At 36.8% G+C, this 21,665-nt stretch overlaps 3 protein-coding genes across 5 annotated transcripts in view; 2 read left to right on the top strand and 1 right to left on the bottom strand.

Annotated features, from left to right (window-relative positions):
• Positions 1–3,434, bottom strand: part of abhd4 (abhydrolase domain containing 4, N-acyl phospholipase B) — a 15,263-nt gene extending 11,829 nt beyond the window's left edge. The window contains exon 1 of one of the 2 annotated variants that reach the window (XM_017697078.2): positions 2,942–3,434. In XM_017697078.2, the coding sequence (XP_017552567.1) occupies positions 2,942–2,997 (56 nt within the window). In that variant the 5' untranslated portion in view covers positions 2,998–3,434. The remainder of the gene's footprint in view (positions 1–2,941) is intronic. The other variant, XM_017697079.2, reaches the window with a different exon arrangement.
• Positions 3,435–4,589: 1,155 nt separating this feature from the next.
• LOC108427100 (dolichyl-diphosphooligosaccharide--protein glycosyltransferase subunit dad1) lies at positions 4,590–7,818 on the top strand. Its single transcript, XM_017697045.1, has 3 exons — positions 4,590–4,910; positions 5,858–6,026; positions 7,594–7,818. The coding sequence occupies exons 1-2, from the start codon at positions 4,700–4,702 to the stop codon at positions 5,986–5,988; spliced, it is 342 nt and encodes a 113-aa protein (XP_017552534.1). The 5' UTR covers positions 4,590–4,699; the 3' UTR covers positions 5,989–6,026; positions 7,594–7,818.
• Positions 7,819–8,917: 1,099 nt separating this feature from the next.
• pigr (polymeric immunoglobulin receptor) lies at positions 8,918–20,953 on the top strand. 2 transcript variants are annotated; one of them, XM_017697077.2, is made up of 8 exons: positions 8,918–9,055; positions 14,076–14,420; positions 15,083–15,164; positions 16,213–16,439; positions 16,675–16,744; positions 18,343–18,437; positions 19,389–19,438; positions 19,552–20,953. In XM_017697077.2, the coding sequence occupies exons 1-8, from the start codon at positions 9,010–9,012 to the stop codon at positions 19,714–19,716; spliced, it is 1,080 nt and encodes a 359-aa protein (XP_017552566.1). In that variant the 5' UTR covers positions 8,918–9,009; the 3' UTR covers positions 19,717–20,953. The 2 variants fall into 2 exon arrangements, with proteins under 2 accessions (XP_017552566.1, XP_017552565.1); XM_017697076.2 differs by having other exon boundaries at positions 16,660–16,744.
• The last annotated feature ends 712 nt before the right edge of the window (positions 20,954–21,665 follow it).

Raw genomic sequence — 21,665 nt, 5'->3', positions numbered from 1 at the left:
CAACAAATCAAACAAAGGAAAACGCAGGGCTTAAATACATGAGGGTAAATGAGGGGCAGGTGGAAAGACAGGTGGAGAAAATCAGGGGTGGAGTCAAGAAACAAGAGGGCAGGACTGAAAACCAAAACAAAGCACATGGACAGGACTGGGAAGCAAACACAACAGGAGCACATGGACAGGACTGGGAGGGGCCAATCGTGACACACTGGTAAACTAGTGTGTAAACACTAGTAAATCATACCTTTTACCCCCCATTTCATAGAGTCAATATACATAAAATATGCCATGAAACTTCATAAATTCTTTTTAATGTAACAAAAATACACTTACATTTATCTGCCTGTTCAGCCTATACCTAAAGGAGGTCAGCCCAACCAAATCACAATGATGCAAAATTACTTATACACTTAAGAGAAAACAATAGTTTTCACAACAGTTTCTGGGACACTTGAAGTGCTTTTTTTTTAATAAAGACCTGTCAATTAATAGGACCATGAGCATGTATTTCTGTGTTTTTTTGCCTTCTATAATTATCCTCACTTTTAAGCCTTTTTAAATACTTTCAATAATAAATGTTTTGAATAAATAATTGTATTTTTATTATTATTTTCTTTTTTATAAAAAAATATATATTTACATATTACACATTTTTCTCTTTTGTGTCTGCTAATTATGTTCACTGTTGTTGTTCGTTGAATGTGTGCTTTTGAAAACCAATAAAATGTAATGTGAAAAAAAAAAAAAAAAATCACAACAGGGGTATAGGGAGCTATCAGCCCAGACTGCTTTTTGGATGAGTCACAACACATGAGAGCAAATCAAAAGCCTGTTTAAATCCTTAGATCAAGACCTGGGCTCTTTAATGCCATATCTTATTTACATACTTAAAATGATTTTGCTTAATTGTATACAAAATATTTCCTGTCAAAAAACCATTAAGAGCTGGGATCAAATGTCTCATTCTTTACTAAACCAACAGACTGTATGAAGGTTTTTGACTCTACACATCTAAATCAACGACAGGAGACAAACCAAGAGTTTCACTTAGTTGCATCAGGCTCCTCACTAGAGGCCCTGAATTGGCTGTGAATTTAACAAACTGAAACTTATATAATACAAAGCATAAAGTGCATATAATATAGAGTTATAAACAGTAAATTGATTTATAAACAGTATATAATACATAATACAGTTTAAATACTACACACTCTTAAAATGATGGTTCTTCAAGGGTTCCTTAGTAAAAACAGTGTTTCTATATAGAACTATGAACACTCAAAAACCATTTGCATGCTTAAAGTGTTCTTTTCATGGTGAAAAGGTGACATTATAACAACAGAAGAACTTTTCTAGTGCTATATAGAATCCTCTTCAAAAAGTTTTATATAGAACTGTATACTACACATTCTCCATCAATCTGAAAAACCATTCCAGCAACCAAAGAACCCTTTAAGCATGCAGCTGGTTCTTTGACTGTTTACAGTTCTATATAGAACCAGTGTCTTTACTAAAGAACCCTTGAAGAACCACATTTTTAAAGAGTGTACTTTAGAATATTAGTATTAAACATTACTTTAAGACAATGCTAGAGAAATAAAATGGGGGACATTATTGATTTTATCAGAAGTATTACACAGAGCTGTTTAAATATCTGCATTGTACAGAGATTTTTTTTTACATAAATAAATCCCTCTATAATGTGTCTCGTGTGTGAATGAGAGGGAGGCAGGTGGAAAGGTGAAGATGCAAGGAGTAGAGGTCGTAAAGGTGGAAGACTTCAAATATCTTGGGTCAACCATCCAGAGCAATGGACAGTGTAGAAAAGAGGTGAAGAAGAGGGTGCAGGCAGGATGGAGTGGGTGGAGACGGGTGTCAGGACTGATGTGTGAAAGCAGGATAGCAGCAAGTGTGAAAGGGAAGGTTTACAAGACAGTAGTGCGTCCTGCTATGATGTATGGTTTGGAGACTATGGCTCTGTCTAAAAGACAGGAGGATGAGCTGGAGGTGGCGGAGATGAAGATGCTGAGATTTTCGTTGGGCGTGACAAGGATGGACAAGATTAGAAATTAGCAGATCAGAGGGACAGTGAAGGTGGAGCAGTTTGGAGATAAAGCCAGAGAGGCCAGGTTGAGATGGTTTGGACATGTGTTGAGGAGGAATAGTGGATATATTGGGCAAAGAATGTTGGAGATGGAGCTGCCGGGTAGAAAGAGAAGAGGTAGACCTCAGAGAAGGTTTATGGCTGTAGTGAAGGTGGACATGGAGATGGTTGGTGTGAAAGTAGAGGGGGCAGTGGATAAGGCGAGATGGAGGCAGATGATCCGCTGTGGCGACCCCTAAAGGGAGCAGCCGAAAGAAGAAGAAGAAGAAGAAGAAGAAGAAGAAGAAGAAGAAATCCCTCTATAAACTGATAACTATACATCTTAGGGTATACTATCTTAGGGTAGTCTTGAACAACCCCTAGACTGTCCAAAACAAAAACAGACACCTTTTTGTATAATCCAGAACCTAAACTAATCTCTGTTCTTGTAATTGTACTGAAAAAAATACAGTTAATACTAGTCACAATTGCTTAATGGCAGAGAAGTTTAAGGTAAATCATCCTGTCAAGGCCACAAAGATCTGCACCAGGTGTGTCATGACTAACAGCATTCAACTCAGGTTGACCAAGCAGTTCAACCTCACAGCATGACTCAGCATGAATCCAAGACCACAACGCCGGCCAAATGAATAAGACTGCACCTCGCAACTGAGAGCACTAGTCAGCATTTATAGTGTAGCCAGCTTACTGAAATAGTTATATCGTATATTAACCAGTGCAGTACGTATGGTAACCAACAAGTGAAGCAAAAACATGATGTACTATTAATGGCAGCAGTAAACGGGTTACACAGCCACACAGCTCAGGTATTTTAATAACGACAAATGTTCAGCTACTTACTCAAGTTCACTCTCGTCTTGCATTCTGGTGTTCACAGGCAGGTTAGTAGCGAGCATAACACACCTAATAAACACGTTAAAGTGATATACTTGTAGTCACCTTTGTGTTCCCAGCTGTGAACAGAGCAAACGTGACGTATTACACTAAGTTCAGCGGTGTTGTTTTGTAATATGTACACTACAGTCAGCTGACTGGAGGAAGGGGGCGGGGCAATGGACACTATCGGTACCTCACTGCCCACTTTCCCGATGTTTCTTCAGGGTCAAATCTCTCCATGTGTCGTTTTAGTACAAATGAAGCTGCAGCACGAAGTTAGCCAAGTAACGGCAGCTTGCGCGGCAGGAGAAAACCACCTCGTTGTAGATTTCCATTCAACAAAGGTCTTCCGGTTTGTAAAAAATGTCGTTTGTAAATGCTGAATCATTTTTATAAACAAAGGCACTCGTTTTTCAGAACAGCCTAAAATATGTAAACATGGTTGTCATATTTTAACGCTTTTCAGCTCGCAGGTTATAGGACTTTCCAGCAGTGCTTTTAGTCTTTACTCAACCAGATGATCAACTCCTCAGCCAATCAGCTCTCAGTAGCCGTGCTGCTGGTGGAGCCTGCGCTGTGCCGAATTCCGACTCCCGGCAGAATCCGACACCCCTCCGCCGGTTAGGGGCGCCCTGACACTTCCTTCAAATGCTAAACAGCAGAGGGCGCCCGCGAGCGAGTCCGCTATGACGGGGTGAATGGAGCTAAAAGGCTGATTTTGGAAAGCGGAAGAACGTGTTTCACAAAAAAACTAAAAGTACATTATATAAAGCTTTGTGGTTATATGATCAATAAGAAATCTCTATAACTAATTTCTGAGCTTGTTATGTGGGTACAGTGCCAACTATGCATCATAGAATGAGGAGATTTTTTGTTTGTTTGTTTGTTTTGTAGGAACATATATATATAAGTATATATAAGTATACAGGTATACACCAACCTACCATCCAACAACCAACAGCCAGGGGATGTAATTACATATTATATAAATCATAATCAATGTTTACAATTTTTTTTAATAGTGCAATATATTATAATAAGAGGCTTACACTCAGATCACCTCTTCTCATGTACATAACTTTTACTCACAATAATTAAATTCTGTGCAAAAAGAAAATCAGTAACATCCAATCTGTCCTTACAGAAGCAAAAAAATAAATAAATAAAAATGAAAAATAAAAACATCTGAGCACCCCAGTGCAATGTCCAGTCTTTTTTCCAACACAATTCTCATCATCAATCCAAAACACTTTTAAAACAAGTTCGCTGACAAAATAGATTCAAACGCGCTCCCTTTTCTGAACCGCCACAGGATGAACAGTGGACAGAGATATCCCAGATACTGGTTCACTGGTTAACATTTAATCTGGATCTAAATATAATTCTTTAATCTATATGGTTATTTTCACACACACACACACACACACACAAACACACACACAAACACACACACACACACACACACACACACATATGTATATATGATATGAGCAGATAAACACCTACAGGACAGTTCGTTGCTTTAATGAATAAGCCGTGTATCACAAGATCGCCTTCATCGCAGTCAAACAATTCAGAGAAGGCCGGAACTAAAACGCGGGCGTGTTGTAGCAGGGACACTGTTCTGTGACACACTTGACGGCGGTGGCTACACGTCATTCATTTGGCTGATTTTCCACCTCCTTTTATTGGTTTTTAGTAGGCTGTTAACCTACTGAAATAATGTCTCTTTCAGTGATCGCTGTCATATCTCGCTTTTTGGAGGAGTACAGGAGCAGCACGTCGAACAAGCTGAAAGTCATAGACGCGTATCTGTTGTATATTTTACTGACAGGAGCGTTTCAGTTCCTCTACTGCCTACTGGTCGGCACATTCCCCTTCAACAGCTTTCTGTCTGGATTCATTTCCTCTGTGGGATCCTTTATCCTTGCAGGTACAGATCGTTTACTTTGTGAATTGGGTTGCAAATTTGAGATGTAAATTAGCTAAATAAATACAGCATCAGCAGGGCAGTCAGCCTGCAGTGAATCAGGAAGTCATACATGGGCAGGTAAGAGTTCCTGAAATAATAAAGAAGAGTGTGCCGCTTCTCGTTTTGTTAACAGGAATTTCTGAAAGACCTGAGAGTGCCAGTAATTGTAATACTCATTTTTTTCTTGAGAAAAGTGTATATTTCCTCTCTGAGTCAATTTTCTGGTGGGTCGATAGATTTATCCATTTTGTTCTCAAGGTTTGATCCTATTTTCACTATTTTATGCAGAATTGTCTAAATATTTACCACACAGTTGGGTTTGACTCATATAAGTAACATTTTTCACATTAAAATTTTCAGCAGAATTTTAGCAAAATCAAAAGTATCACAATTCCCAGACTTTGTAAGTGACTTAAAAAAAGTCATCTGAGCATAGTCTGCTGCTTTGTGTTTTACCAGGTTCTTTGAGATCCTTATAAAGTTGTTAATAGATTTAAAATATTTAAAATCATAAATGCCTGAATTTTTTTTTTTACTGTTAGAGGTGTTAAATCTTAGATGATGCCTTAAAACCATGTTGAAGAGAGTTGTCGTATTTGTTAAACTATGTCAGAATAGTCTGCCGACCAAAAATATCCAAACAGCAGCGACAGCAGAAAAGTCGAATGCACTTGGTGAAAAGAATGCAAGGATTGGGTTCAAGGTGTTTGACGTCGAGCCAATTAAGGTACACATGAATTGATGCCATGGTTGAGTTTCTTTGTGTTTGTTGAGCAGTGGAAATGTTTTTTTTTTTTTTTTTTTTTTTGAGGTCTTTTAATAATGTTAAAAGTACTCGATATGATTTTAAAAGCTGTGTAGAAACCCTGGTCTACTGCTGCATAACGTTGCTTCTCTCTCCTGTACAGTGTGCCTGCGTATCCAGATCAACCCTCAGAACAAAGGAGATTTCCTCTCTGTGTCACCTGAGAGGGCCTTTGCAGACTTCTTGTTCGCCCACACTGTTCTCCATCTGGTGGTTGTTAACTTCATTGGCTGAATGAAAATCTCTGTTTCACTTGGTGCCACTTTTTGCAGGTACATGGTGTGACCACACTTTTTTTTGCAAATCTTAAAATAGTCTTATGCACAGAATTTCCCACACCTGGCTAAGCACCCTACACTATACCAATAAGAGTCCTTGGGCAAGATTCCTAACACTACCTTCGCCTACTTGTGTAAAATGATCTAATTGTAAGTCGCTCTGGATAAGAGCGTCAGCCAAATGCCATAAATGTAATGTAATGTAAATTTATATGCTTGCTGTACTCACCTTTGAAGTATAGCTGTGGTAATCTGTGTAAGTCTGCATGCTGTATTTCTGTGCCTGCAGTTGTTTTGTCTGGTTTAGACATCCTTAAAATCAGCATGCATCACAGTGATCTGTATGACTTCTGTTCACTTATGTACATCATGCTATTTTAATCTCAGCCTAGTTTAAAAAAAAAAAAGTTTAAAAAAGAAAAATAGTTGTATAAGGACAATAGTACATATATCATCTTAGTGTTATTGCTATTAGTGATGCTAGGTAAACTAGGTCTACTGCTTAGTAGTTGGAACCACATTTTTTGATTTTGAAACATTTCAAGACATATCATTCACTCCCTACTCGATACAGTCCATATATGAAAACTAAGCATCAAATACAGCCCATTTTCAGTTTGTTGTTTTTTGTGATTAAGATTAAGTGATACTTTTTTGATCCCACAACCGGGGAAATTCCACCTCCGCATTTAACCCATCCGTGAAGTGAAACACCACATACACACCAGTGAACACACACACTAGGGAGCAGTGAGCACACTTGCCCGGAGCGGTGGGCAGCCCTATCAACCTAGCAGTTGGGGGTTAGGTGTCTTGCTCAAGGACACCTCAGTCATGGACTGTCGGCCCTGGGGATCGAACCGGCAACCTTCCGGTCTTAGGGCCAGCTCCCTAACCTCCAGCCCACGACTGCCCCTGATATCATAAATACTAGCATGGTTATATGTCCACCCATTCAACCTAGAGGTAATTTACATATATCAGTTTTAAAGGCACAGTAACAAAAACAACTGCTTTAATTCTAAAGGATCAAGACAATTTTTGGTACATAAACTACACAAACAGCAAAAAATGACCTGAAAAAGACATGAAAAATGTAGGATATGGGTCCTTTAAGAGTCACTACGATCATAAAAACCAGTCCACAGTAAGAGTCATCTCACTTATTAAAATCAGTCCACAATAAGAAAAGGTGAGCTTGCAATTCGAGCAGTAATTAAGATGTTCTGCTGATTCTCTGGAATGGAACCGGTGTAATTTCTCACACGGTCAGTGATGCAGTTTCTGTTCTTAGTAAAGTTACTTTGTTAAATATGGACAAAATAGGGTGAAGTTGTTATAACCTTGTTAACTACATCCTCTTCTTAGTTCTTCTATTGAACTCTTTAAAATATTGATCTTGATCTTTTAAAGAATTGTATGTATACGTTAAATTCAATATTTGATTCAATCCCAATAGAGCACCTAATAATAGTATATCTGCTGAAAACCGAGACTGTAGTAACTTCACATGAACTATATTATAATTTTGCACTAATTATTCACTTTTGATCTGTTTCAGATATGGAGACAAAATATGGATGCCTTGCTGACCAACATCTGGCAGTGACCCTTGACAGGTGTCATCAAAATGCAGTTTATGATTATGTTTAATATAATTTGTCCGTTTGGGGATTGTTGTATTCTTTTTGAGAACATCTGTTTCTGTTTCAACAACAAGCTTTTCTACTTTTCTAAAATTCTTCAGTTACTGCAACAGGAATAAAGTGATTAATCATAACCATGACATGTTTGTAACAGTGTTTTATTTCAGTTTACTTTGTGTTTCCGGATGACTTATAGTATGCATTACTGCATGCATTACCTGTTTTCCCATATATAGTCAAACACATATTATAGTTCAAATGTTTCTTTTTAGTGAAACTCCTGAAATAACACATTTTAATACAAAGTATATTTTAGAATACAATGTGTAAATTATCTAAAATATAAAGTGGCGGGTGTTAGATATAAATAATACATTGCTTATATATTACTGTGCAAATGACGGCAATTAGGAGATATTTCTGAGGAGATTAGATATAAAAATTTACATGCATAAAGAAGGAAAAACAATGCAAAATAAACAGGAAAAACAGAAGTTTTTTCAGAGTTTAACAAATTATTAAAAGATGCAGAGAAAATGGGACTTGTAACAACCAGTTAAGAATGAGTAGACCTCCAAAACTGTTACCATCAGATAAACAGTACTTCAAGTGTTTGTCTTTGATAAGCACTTGGGGTCATCCAGTCCTCAGGTGGCATTAAAATCAGCATAAATGTGTGAATTTCTATGGCTGAGCAGCTGCATTCATTTCTTACATCACTAAGCCCAATGCCAAACGTCTGATCTCATAAATGCTCTTCTGGATGAATGGACACAAATTCCCACAGACACAGTCTTGCATATCTGCAGCAGGACTCTAGCTGGATTCTAGCTGCAAACAGGAGACCAGCTCCATATTAATGCCTATGAATTTAGAATGGGATTATATATATATATATATATATATATATATATATATATATATATATATATATATATATATATATATATAAATCCCATTCTAAATATATTCTATATATTCTATATATAGATAAATAGATATAGATATAGATATACGTGCATGCATACATAAATATATGCACACAGACCACATTTTATGTTTTATGTTTCTCCAATATGTTACATTAAGCAAATAAACTAAATAAACTGCATACATATATAAATAATAATATGTTATATATATTATTTGGTTTCTCTAAGAAGTGTAAATACAGTGGTATTTAGGTTCTGGAGCGTAAAGTGTTAAAGAGTGCCTCACATCTGGAACTGGTCAGTGCAGAAGGGAAGTGAAAGTAAGTGCAGCACAAAGTCTTCTAATAACAGCGGCGCTTGGGAAAGAACGCCAGTGCAGACCCCCCACCACTCTTCAGAATGACTCCACTCCTCTTTTTTGTTTTTCTCCTTCACCAACTTCCAGGTGAGATTTTATCGTCTTTGTGAACTGTTAGCGAGTTTCAGAAGCAGATGTTGACTCTTAATGCTCAGTGTCCGGCAGGATTTTCTCCATCTGGATGTGCAGCTGAAAGTGAGCTCATTGCGAAAGTATTCAAAACTGGGCAAGTAATATAGATGAGTGTGCTTTTTTATCTGTGGTGGTGATCTAGGGTTTGGAATTGATCAGTAGATCACTGAATAACCCTGAGCGGCGTCTTTAGTGGGATGTTCAACAAAGCAAAATTGTGACTCATCTCCCTGGAGTGGCTTCAGACCTTTTTGCTTTGATAGATGTTATAGCAAATCTGTTTTCTGAGAGCAATTTTTTTTAAGGAAGAGATGTAATGATTTTTAAGAACTAGTTCAGATGATTATTTTCAGTTTCTTTTGAAAAAATACAGCAATGACAGGTTTTACCATGTGTTATATGGTGACCATATAAATTTTGGACAAAATCAGAACTAAAATTTTGTAAAGTAGTAATCTTAACATTAACAACAAAGTGTTGTGGGGGAAGTAGGACAGAGGGTAGGAGTGGCCTCCTTGCTGGACGTATAGTTATGTTGCTTCAGAGGGGCAGCTAAACGGTTTTGGATCATTTCTATAATATAGCCTGCCAAGAAATGTATGTTTACTCTTTGTTATATGTTTTTGCTTAGTTATATTTGGCTTTTTTATTCTTGGCTGTATGAACTGTACTGTTTGTATTGGGGCAAACCATGATCATTAGAGCTCGGCCTTCAGTTCAGGCCATAAATGTCAAAATGTGGCCAAAACAAATTTCACCTCTGGTATATTGCTAATTGCTGTTAGCATCCCAAAAAGATTCAAATTGTTTGTTAACATTAAGCTAACAGTAAACCCCTTTAACTTGTTTTGACCATTCTAAAAGACACTTCATGGTTTACTTGATGTTTGTGACACATATAATAGCATATATATTAAGACCCAGCTGTCATTATGCCTCAAGATGCCTTGAGATTATTTATGTCATTTATGTCAACATGTCTCAAAAAATCTTTAAACCCATATGGAAAAAAACATATTCCTAATGTATTTATCATACATATGTTTGCAATGTATGAACATAGACAAAAAATGCATTTATTTGTACTTGTTATTCTTTTTTTTTCAATTGTATGTAGTTTTAACAAATATCACTGGTATAACATAAATATATATGAACTGAATGAGTGATACTGACTTTGCATTGTATGTGGTGTGTATGTGGCTAGACAGAAATCACACAAAATGTATTTAAAAAAATATATCAAATCAATACTGACATCAATACCGACAACACTTTTCCATATTATATGTTCATTTGCTAGAATTTAAAATTAAGAAACTGGAATAAAGAAAAACAAAACAAAAAAAAACAATCCTAAAGATATTCCAAAACAGTGAAGTGACTGTATTTAAAATGTATTTCAAATATATCAAAAGATATGTCTGGATATTTTTTCCCATATGGTAAAGGTGAGGCATGACTTTTTTTGGCAGATTATTACAGAACTATTTACAGAAGCAAAAAAAATATTAAACCATTTACCTCTCCTTAAATATTTAAACTCATTTCATGATAGAAGAGCTTTTCATTTATCTGCATTGGAAAATGTCACAATGACTGCCAGTCACAAGCTTGCCCATTTGCAGAAAACATGCCAAGACTAATATAACATCGCTCTTCGACCTTTTCTCAAATTTACAATTGTAAACAGAGACAAGAAGCTAGCAACCAAACTGAAAGAACTTTGAACTTACTGGAAATAAATCTACTTAATAGGAAACCTGGGTCTATCTATCTATCTATCTATCTATCTATCTATCTATCTATCTATCTATCTATCTATCTATCTATCTATCTATCTATCTATCTATCTATCTATCTATCTATCTATCTATCTATCTATCTATCTTAAAAATGATTTTGTCTACATGTGTATTCACTTATTTTACTAGAGGGCTGCCCAAAGTTGGACTGTGGGGCAGCAAAAAAGGGACAACAAGTATTTTTATTACATTTTTTAAATATATGACTTAATAAATTATTATCTCCAGGTATTTGCCTTAAAACCCACAAACAATAGTAAATCAATGTATTTGAGCTGTGGCAGTATATAAACCTGAATTTAAAAATATTTAATAAATAGATTTTTGCTTAACTGTGCAACTGTTCCTTCTTTGAAATTTTTGAATAATTTGAAAAAGAAGCATGAAAAAACAAACAAATGACAGGCAAGAGTTTTAGACAAATTAAAAGATAGCATGGTTGAAGAAAGACTTGAAGGTCTGACTCCAGCCCCTTTATTTTGCAGCATAAGCTCTTTCCAGCATTCAATCTTACCTTCTAAAGCCAAATGCAACCGTAGCAGACTTTTTTTTACAATAACTTACTGTATCATTAATGGTTTTGTCATGGTTATTCATCGAGTGTAAAACCTTGTTCATGACATTTTTCAACTTCTTTTCAACTGCTTACTGGATCAAGAGAAATGGTGACTTGAGATATCAACTTTACAAGCTGTAGCTGTTTCATAGAGACTCTTTCACTAGAGAGGCCTCTGAGCTCCTGCTGGTGTTTTCCCTTTCTAATAACCCATTGATTCAGCCTCTGCTCATATTTACATTCAGTAACTGGTCCTGCCTATTGGAGATCATAACGTGATTGACTGATTCCTCTGTTGATTTCTCTGTCACATAATCTACTGTCTTAGGCCTCCTTTTCAGTGCTAACTAATAGGAGAGCTTGAGTAGCCAAATTGCCATATCTCTGATACATACCAAAGAGAAATACAATTCCTGACTGGCCAACTTTTTCTGCTGGGCATTTCACAAATTTTACTTTTTTGTTTCCACCTGAAACTTAACAATGAAAGAAGAGAAGTACTGTACTACAGCTTTTAAATATAAGCAATAATTCTGTTTACAGAGATGTATTTTTTAATTCTAAAGTGACCCCTGACTCTTCTCTAATTATCAAAGCCATCAAAAAATCCTGCACAGCCACACTATTGGGAATAAACAAAAGATTAAAAGGGGACACTACAGTGAAAACAGATCTTGTTCAGGGAAATGACCTCATGGCAGGGTGTCGTCAAACAAATATTCAAAGTAACCCAGGACCATGAAGAATGGACAGGATGTGAGAGTGCTCTTTTTTTTCTGAGGAAAATGAAACAAGAATGCTGACAATGACCAGATGCCTGTCATATTCACTCTTATTAGTCCAGTGGTAGGGGGTGATCTTCTTCACCAGTGGTTCCCAGTCTTGGTCCTGGGGTTTTAGTGTTTTTCTTTGCTCTAACATACCTAAAGAAGGGCTTGTCCAGGTCTGGGACATTTTAGAGTTTCCACAGCTCCCAGCACACTTGGTACAATTAGTGACATATTTAACAAGCCTGTCTGAAGTAAAAACTAGGGGTCTCAGAATAAGGAAAACATGCTGTGGCAGGGCAGTGGTACTCCAGTATCAGGGCTGAGAAACACTGTACTAAAAAATAAAATTCATGCTACCATTGAGAACCATACAGTACCACAATGTAACAGGTTGACTGAAAAGGTCATAAAATGGGCAAACATGACTTGCATTGCTATATCTCCACTTATGACCAAGCAAAAAACCTTAAATGGTTACTTTGTTAAGTCACTGATGCTAGATGCATGAATTGTTCAAAAGTAACCATCTAACAAAGTCTGCACCTTTTTATTTAGCACTCATTTTAAAACAAGACCACCTTCTTTTTAAAGTCCCTATGTTTCAGAAACTAAGGTTGTCTTCAAAAATCCTAATACCTCTGACATATCGACATTTCCAAAAACAGAAAGAAGATTCAGTACACCAAAGATGATACACTACTCTCGCCAGATGTTCCATTATGCAGCCACAATTTTCTTTGTGATCGTTTACGATAGCACAGCCATTTCAGGAGCATGTAACATGGACTTGGACATGTGAACCTGTAGGATAGTACACACATCATGGTGATTTATTGCATACACTGTACTATACTGCATACTACTATGAGGATAAGTATACAGTTGCTGATTCAGTATATGCAATTTGCTGATTCGGTCATATGCAAAAGTATGAGCACCTCTAGTCAAATTACATGCTTTGTTGTTTTCTAAGTGAAAGTTAACACATCCTCTGCAAAGAGCAAACGTAAATATGACATTTCCTGCTAAATTTAGTGCACAATTAGTATTTATTTGCCGAGTTTAGCATATGGGGCAATATCAAATATAAAATATTCAATATGCCGTAACCCTTGCACAGATCAAATTTAATTTTAGAACTCAATAAAACGTATATGACCAGGGGTACTAAAACTTTTGCATATGATTGTACTGGTACAGTGTGCAGGATACAATAAATAGTGGTACAGTATTTGGTATACAGTATATACTGTGACACTATTCAGTATACAGTATGTACTGCAATTGTGCTCAGTATACATTATATACAGTATACAGTACATGCTGGTACAATATGCGTGATACAGTATATCACTGTTGTCAGAACAAAACCTTGTATCTCCAAATTGGTAACTTTAAAGGAGTAGGAAAAAACCTACTTATGTAAGTCAATGGAACCAGACTTTTTTCCAGGTCATTTTGAGATGTTTCTTTTGGTCCATTCATCATGAAATTCACATACAATATAAAGCACGACAGGTATTTTCAAATTATGTCCAAAACTGAAAACTGACAAAAATGGAAACAAGGTTTTGTTACGACAGAATGTGTGTTTACTTGCACAGTGTTCAGTATACAATATATACTTGAACACTGTTCAGTATGTAGTATACTGAACATTATTCAAGTATGCAGTATACTTTAAATAGAGGTGCAGTATGCAATATACTATACACTGGTACAGTACATACTACATGCACACTATGTATTGGGCAAAATGACATATCCTGAAAGTATTATGCAAAGATGAGATGGTCAGCTTTCTGAGATTTTGCATCGATTTTATCGTCTATTTCTCACTATAGGCTCTCTATGCACTGTGACCACAGTCAGAGACCTGACAGTGTTAGAGGGTCAGTCAGTGACTGTCCCCTGCCATTACAACCCTCAATACACCCACAATGTGAAGTACTGGTGTCAGGGCTCTATGAGGGAGTTCTGTAGCAGCCTGGCCCGTACAGACGACCTGGAGTCCACTCCAGTTGGGAAGGGCAGAGTAACGATTGCTGATGACCCGGCCCAGTATGTGTTTGCGGTAACTATGCGGGACCTAAAGGAGGCTGACTCAAGCTGGTACTGGTGCGGGGTTGAAGTTGGGAGCATGTGGAACGTTGACAGCACTGCATCCGTTTATATCAATGTCATACATGGTATGTGGATAAAACTGTTAATCAAAGTACATTCATTATACTAAACATCAAGTATTATAAATGAAAGCAATTCAATACGCTTAAAGCTATCATGGCCCAATATGCTAAAATATGCTAATGAGAGGATTACAGCATGGCAATTGAAAACTTACAGTCACAGAACATATCTGCACTAATGCTGCTAAATTGTTTGAGATACAGTAACAATATATTTAGCCACTAAACAAGAAAAATTATGGAGATTCTTCTGTTAATTTCTGTTAATTACATCTAAAATATCTAATAAACTATCTAATGTGTTGTGTAGAGCTGTCATAGTAGCAAGTAGCGGAGCATAGTATGTCTCACTGAAGCTGTCTAATGCAAGTAACTAAAGTCAAGGTACTGACTGTGTTAGAGTGACAGAAATACAAAATCTAGCATGTTCTGTGGTAAATTATACTAATATTATAACCTATAACCTAGCACTAGCATAGTCAGGTCCAGTGTGTTCACTTGAGCACATCATAAATCTTCTTTTTCTTCATAGGGCACTTTAAGACCAAAAGAATAAAAAACTGTTCAGGTCATAAAGACACTTACAAGCATTTCTGCTATTCAGATAGAGCACCATAATGTGAATGAAGACGTGTGTATTATGATGCAGTTTTGTGGTTTATCAGGTATGTCTGTAGAGACCAGCATGGTGAGTGGGGAGGAGGGCGGCAGTGTCAGTGTTAAGTGCCTCTACAGTGAGAGATACAGGTACTGTACCAAAATAGTTGCCAACTTTATTGTAGCTAATGTTTCATAAGTAAACATGCATGCTATACATTTCAGTCCAGTCCTAGAGGACACCCAGATACTCTCCATTTTTGTCATCCCAACACACTTGAGCTGCTTGATCAGAGAGCTGCAGGCCTTGGTTACCTGGCTCATGTGTATTAGGAACTAAAGCAGGGGTTCCCAATCCCAATTCTGGAGACCCCATGCTCTGCAATATTTTTGTTTTCCCAACTCTATGCACCTGCTCCAGACCACCAGGAGCTTGTTAATTAGTTAAATAATTGATTCAGTTGTGCCAGAGAAGACAATGAAAATGTGCATAGTTTGGGATCATCAGGACCTGAGTTAGAGAAACAGGAGCAAAATATGTAGTAACTTTCCACTGAATTAGAAAGGCCCTATTGTTTCCAGTCACTGGCCCCTTTACAAGGCCTTGCTGTAGACTGGGGTTCAATCCCCTGCTTGGACAAGCACCCTACACTATACCAATAGTCCTTGGGCAAGACTCCTAACACTACCTTCGCCTACCTGTGTAAGTTGATCAAACTGTAAGTCGCTCTGGATAAGAGCGTCAGCCAAAATGCCATAAATGTTTAATTTGCTGACATTTCTTCTTTCTACGGGTCGGTAGGGAGACTGTGAAGGATACTCTGCTAGTGTCCTTGAAAATTATATATGTACTCAAAGGATGCTTCTGACTGGAATAGCCTTAGATCACATAGCAGCCTAGAATGCAGCCCACCAATGTTTTGGAACCCTGTTAGCAATACTGACATTGTAGTGGCTAATGTGTATCAGGCACAGTATTACTGCTGGGGCTTTTACACATTGTTGCCACTTCTGGACTGAGAGTATTCCTCCACCCTAAAAACACCCAGCTAACAGCTAGAGGATGGCTAACACTTATTGCATATGGAATAGTTTCTAACTCTACACTAGCATGGGTATATCTATAAGGTCGGGATTTCCAATATAATGAGTGTAAAGCCTTCTTCAGGAAATGTTCATCTGTGTTGTTTTACATTAGAGAGAGCGAGAAAAGGTGGTGTAGGAGTGGCCACGTAAGCTCCTGCAAGGTGACAGACTTTAATGGAACATTCAGCAGCAGGTCTTTGCTCATCAGTGACGATAAGAAGGACACTGTTACCGTGACGATGAAGAATCTGGAGATGCGGGATGCAGGATGGTACTGGTGCGGAGCTGGCCAGCACCAAGCCACTGTTCAAGTGTTAGTCACACCAAGACCAACCACAAGTATGTGCCCATTATTAGCAAAGCATTATCATTAGCTTAATGGAAAGAATAAATCCTTATAACACATATTATTTTGTGTCAAGACAAAGGCTTGTAGCAAATATGAGTTCATGAAGTAACTGAAGTTATGTCCAGTTATTATATAGTTTTATATAATCTATATAGTATATATCTTCAGGATTCATGGACCTATTAGGACACTTTCAATAATCTATGTCAGCTTTGTTTCCAACAGCACCCTCAGTCACAACAGTCAGGTTAACAACCCAGAATCCTTCTGCAGTGAAGGCTCAGGACTCCAAAAGGTGACTGGACCTGCTCTCTCTCTCTTATTTTTAGCTCAGTCTACTGTACTGTGGGCAAGAGTCCTTATCCATACCGTGGTTGTTGTGTGCTTGAGCTGTTCATTAAAACCTTTAACAATTTGCATTATCTACCAATAGCGCTACTGCTATATACCACTGAACCTCCGATATAGGAAATGTTAACCATTTTAACCACTTTTTACTGTCTTCCCTACTGGCTATAAGCAACATGAAAGAGAAATCAGTCAGGAGACTATATTCATGAGAAACAGTCAGTACAGTCAGTCAGGAGACTATATTATTATCTTTGCTTTTAGGGTTTTACTGTTTGTTTTAGATGAGTTAGCCTGCTTGCTAACTGCGAGGATAGCTATAGCCTCACCACCACCAACCATAACAGTTATCTACATTTTTAGTACAACTCAGTGTGCTGCACTGCACTTCCATGAGTGTATAATCATCTCACATAACTATGTTCACTTTTAGTCTCAAAGTCAGTGAGTTAGTTAGCTTGTAACTGCACCAACATGGAGGAATGTCTTTGTTGCTAATCTTCCAGACCAGCCTCAATCATGCCCATTTTTCAAGCAATGCAAACTGTAATTGTCTAGTTTGACTGTGACTTTACACATTGTATATGATAAATGTATATATTTTATTTTTTATTAGTATACTGTTATGCCCACTCAAAAAGCCAAGATTGGAAAAGTGATGGGAGCTACCATTCATAAAAGTGTGGCCAGACATCCCATATGTCAGCTTCATTTTAGGTGTCCCAACTTACACTTTGTGTCAGAATGTTTCATCCATCCCTTTATTAAGTCTACGCAGGCTTGCTGATGTGGTTTAGAGGATACTGTAAATAAAGTACCCAAATAAACCGTAATGGTAAATTTGAAAAAAGGTAACGTGACTATAAATAAACCATACATGTACTTTTAACACTGCTGTTGTTATTTTACATAAATGTAAATTCACAAAAACAAATTATCTCCTTTATTTCACAGGTGTATGCATTAATTTTAATAGATATTATTATGGTAAAATACTGTATGTCAAAATAACTAGATGAACTAGTGAAACTGTTGAATTACATTAAAAAGCTGTATTTCTAAGAAATTTAATTACTGTAATTTTACAGGTTTTTACCACATTTCTGAAACATACTTATACTGTTTACTAATGGGTTTTATCTGGCACCCCTGCTGTCTGACCTTTGTACCATATTTACCCATTTGCCCCTTTGTCATAAGACTGTACAAGAGCCCTATTCTTGGTCTGTGTAAAAATTGTATTTTATATTGCCATTCTTCAAGATCACTGCAAGAATAGAGCTTGTGAGCTGGCTTGAAAGAGACCAAATGTGTTGGTTGATGGACTGCATTTGGGATAATCTGATTTTTCACAGTGCCATTTGTTTTAGTTCACGCATTTGCAAGACACCATTAATCACATTCTAATTCTATTGCAAAGTCAGAACAATGTTGTTGATTATGAGCACTGAAAATGCATCAACAACAGTATTTGCTGTATAGATATCTGCTCTGCAGAACGGAACTACTATATTCAGAAAATGTATTCTTGCTGTATCATTTCAGTAACATGTCTTGGAAGACTGTCCTGACAGGATGTGGAGCACTGCTGTTTTTACTGATAACTGTCTTGGTACTACGGAGGATACGTGAGCAATGTAGTAAGTTCCTTCACTTTCAGTTCACACCACTTATAAAAAGTCTTCTGGAGAGGAAGGTCACTTTTCATATGTCAACTTTAAGACTTTTTGTATAGTGATCTTACAATGCAATTGCCCTGGGCCTATAGTGTGGGGCTTGCAGCAACTACCAACATACAGCTACTGACACAATTGTTCACCCATGGTTTAAATTTCTTACATTCATGTTGTATAAAACATGTATCATGTTACATTCAGTGTTGTATAAAAGTCAGGGACTATCCTTCATTTATTTAATTTTTAGTCAAAATGGCTGTTAAGTAAAAGTTATTCATTTTGCAGCATCAAGAAAGAAGCAGAAAAAGTAAATATAATCATTTGTTAGGATTCAACATGTCCATCTTTGTCTTTGATTAGACCTTCCATTCTTTTTTGGAATCTTTGCTTTCACTTCTTCAAAGGGGTGGTGTTTTTCAAAGTTCAGTCTAAGAAGTTGGTTGAATTTTCTGCAAGTAATCCCAAACACATTTAGTGATGGTGAGGTCTGGTCTCTGGAGTGGTCAGTCCATTGTTCTGAGAACACCAGTAGGTTCTTTATGTACTTCGCAAATTTTCTTCTCTCAGTTAATTATTTTCTTTTCTTCTCTCAGTGAAAGGATGGACAGAAACATCTGTGTTTTTTTTTTTTTTTTTTTAGATCTGAAGTAAGAGTGGAGCTTGAATTACTGTTTATCTCCTGGGGACAATTAGGTTGTCTACCAGGTATTGCACTGTTGTTAGGAGTCCTATTTTCTCTGTACCTTTTAATAATTGTTGAACTCCAGTTTTGGAAACTGATTTAATGGATGGTTTGACTGGGACTTAAATAAATGACGGGTGGATGTTTATTTATCTCCCTATTTTTCATAAAGCATTTTGTGAACATCACAATCTGGTGTCATGTTCTTTATTTGTTATTGTTTCATTTTGCAGAGAAGGAACCTAAGATAAGAGGAGTGGATGAAACAATGGCTAAGCTCATGGTCTGTTCCATATGTCACTATATTATTAAATTGTTCTTCTGTTTTTGAACTGCTGTTTTAAAGTTGTTAGGTTTGGAACAGCTGAGATGCTGACATTCTTTTCTAAATTACAGGTGTGCCCTGTGAATGGCAGGGATGGAGAGAACACTTCACTCATTTTCCTAAACAATTTGGCAGGTCCAGATGCTCTGTCCAAAAACACATGGGTTCCAAAAGGACCTGAAAAAATGAGGTGGGAGGAAGACAGTGGAAGGAACACTGTGGATAATGTTTATTAGATATCTTTTCAAATTTACTTCAGAGTTTAAATTCACCAGTTTGTGGTGTAGCTGACAGATGCATAATACAGTTATCACAAGGGGTGGGCGATGCTGTAAACATTTAATATTGCAATGATTGAAGACATCTTCATAAGTCAAAAGACAGTAGTGCTAACAGTAGTGCTAAATAAATGCTGAAAAAAAAACAATTGGTAAAAAATAAATTAGATAATGGAATTATGGGTTAAAATCAATCAAATCATTGTTACTACACTCTTAAAAAAATTATTGCTCCTAAAACGGTTCTTGGTTTGGACATTTGCGCTCTAGAAAAATCCTTTCATTGGTATGGAACTGACACCTATACATAAACTGAAAGGTTTTTCACACTTTCACGTCTCATTAACAGAGGTAGTTTATTAAAGAACCATCCATTGAAAGGTTCCTTAGGGAACCAAAAGTAGTTCTTACATTGCATCGCTCCAAAGAACCATTTTGGCACCTTGATTCTCAGTTGTGATTTGGTGATGTGCTGTTTAGAGGCTCACAATTGGTTGAAATCTCTATTTTTATGAAACATGCAATTGACCAGTGTTCTGCAAATACTGATGTGTATAATGAAGTAATTTGTTCTGATAACAATTTGATATTGCCTATCTCTGGTTGCCTAAATGCCTGATAGTTCTTTCATGAACTATGCACCTGATTCTATAAGGAGTACTTTTTGAGGAGTAAAGGTAAAATAGAATAATTTTTCCAGAATACTTATGGATAGCACATAGTATACAGACTGGACTTTGGTGTGACATTTTAGTGCCTTTGCTGTAGACCATGCTCTACTTCTGATCTTCTGATCAGAAATTTGTTCAAAAATTGTGTGGAGAACTTCCAGATTGTTAATGTGAGGGCTTTAGAGGCTAAAGCTTTTCTTACAGCTCCACTTGTATGAAATCCAGCAAAGTATTTTCAGTTTGAACCAATTGAATTCTTCATGAGATCAGAATGAGAGCTCAGTTTGTAAGGTGTTTGTATGGACTTTATGAGAAGGGTATTGCCATTCATCTGTCTAGCACGTAGCATAGCTCACTGACTAAACACATGCCTGTAATAATCAGATGCTTCAGGATCCATATCATCGCTGTCCAATGAAAAAGAAGTATCTCCAGAATATTAACTTTACAGGAGAGGGCAAAAGCTCTCTTACCTCTCAATGTAAGTCAATGTAAAGAGATTTTCTTCCAAATGATTTTAGAGCATTTCTATTGGTCCATTCATCGTGAAATTTTCACACAATGTAAAGAACAACTGGTGAGTTGAAATAATGCAGAAAACTAAAAATCAACAAAAATGGAGATACATGGTTTTCATTGGAGAGCGATGATATCCATTTAACAGCTGTGTAATGATGTGTCTGTTGCTCTACCTATTATTGGCTTAATTCTTCAATAAAATCTGTAAAAAAACCATTTTCTAATCAAGTATTGATTCTCCAACCATGCATAAATGCATATTAGGGTATTATGAGAGGCAGCATACATACATGCAGTCATTATATATCACTACTGTAGGAGCAAAACCTTGCATCTCCAAAATGGTAACTTTACAGGTGAAAGAAAAAACCTACATTTCTTTTAATGTAAGTGGAACCAGACAAGTAATTTTGGGATGTTTCTTTTGGTCCATTTATCATGAAATGTTCACACAATGTTAAAGGCAACAGGCATGTTCAAAGTATGCCAAAAACTAAAAAGTAAAAGGAGATACAAGGTTTTGTTCTGACAGTGGCGAGTCCAATCTTTCATCTTTTCTGCTGGTGAAAAGTGGCTCAGCCTGGTAACTTTGAAAATCCTATGTAACAAGCCGGCTGCCATATCCTGTAGATTTTTTTCATGGGAAAAATAAAATCATTTAAATTGAACTGGTTCATCAAGAAATTATTCCATGAATCATAAAATTTCACCATGATT

This window comes from Pygocentrus nattereri, chromosome 19 (assembly GCF_015220715.1).
Source record: "Pygocentrus nattereri isolate fPygNat1 chromosome 19, fPygNat1.pri, whole genome shotgun sequence".
In the NCBI taxonomy this organism is placed as follows: Eukaryota; Metazoa; Chordata; class Actinopteri; order Characiformes; family Serrasalmidae; genus Pygocentrus; species Pygocentrus nattereri.
The sequence above is the reverse complement of the archived record's forward strand: the minus strand, read 5'-3'. Positions and strand labels throughout refer to the sequence as shown.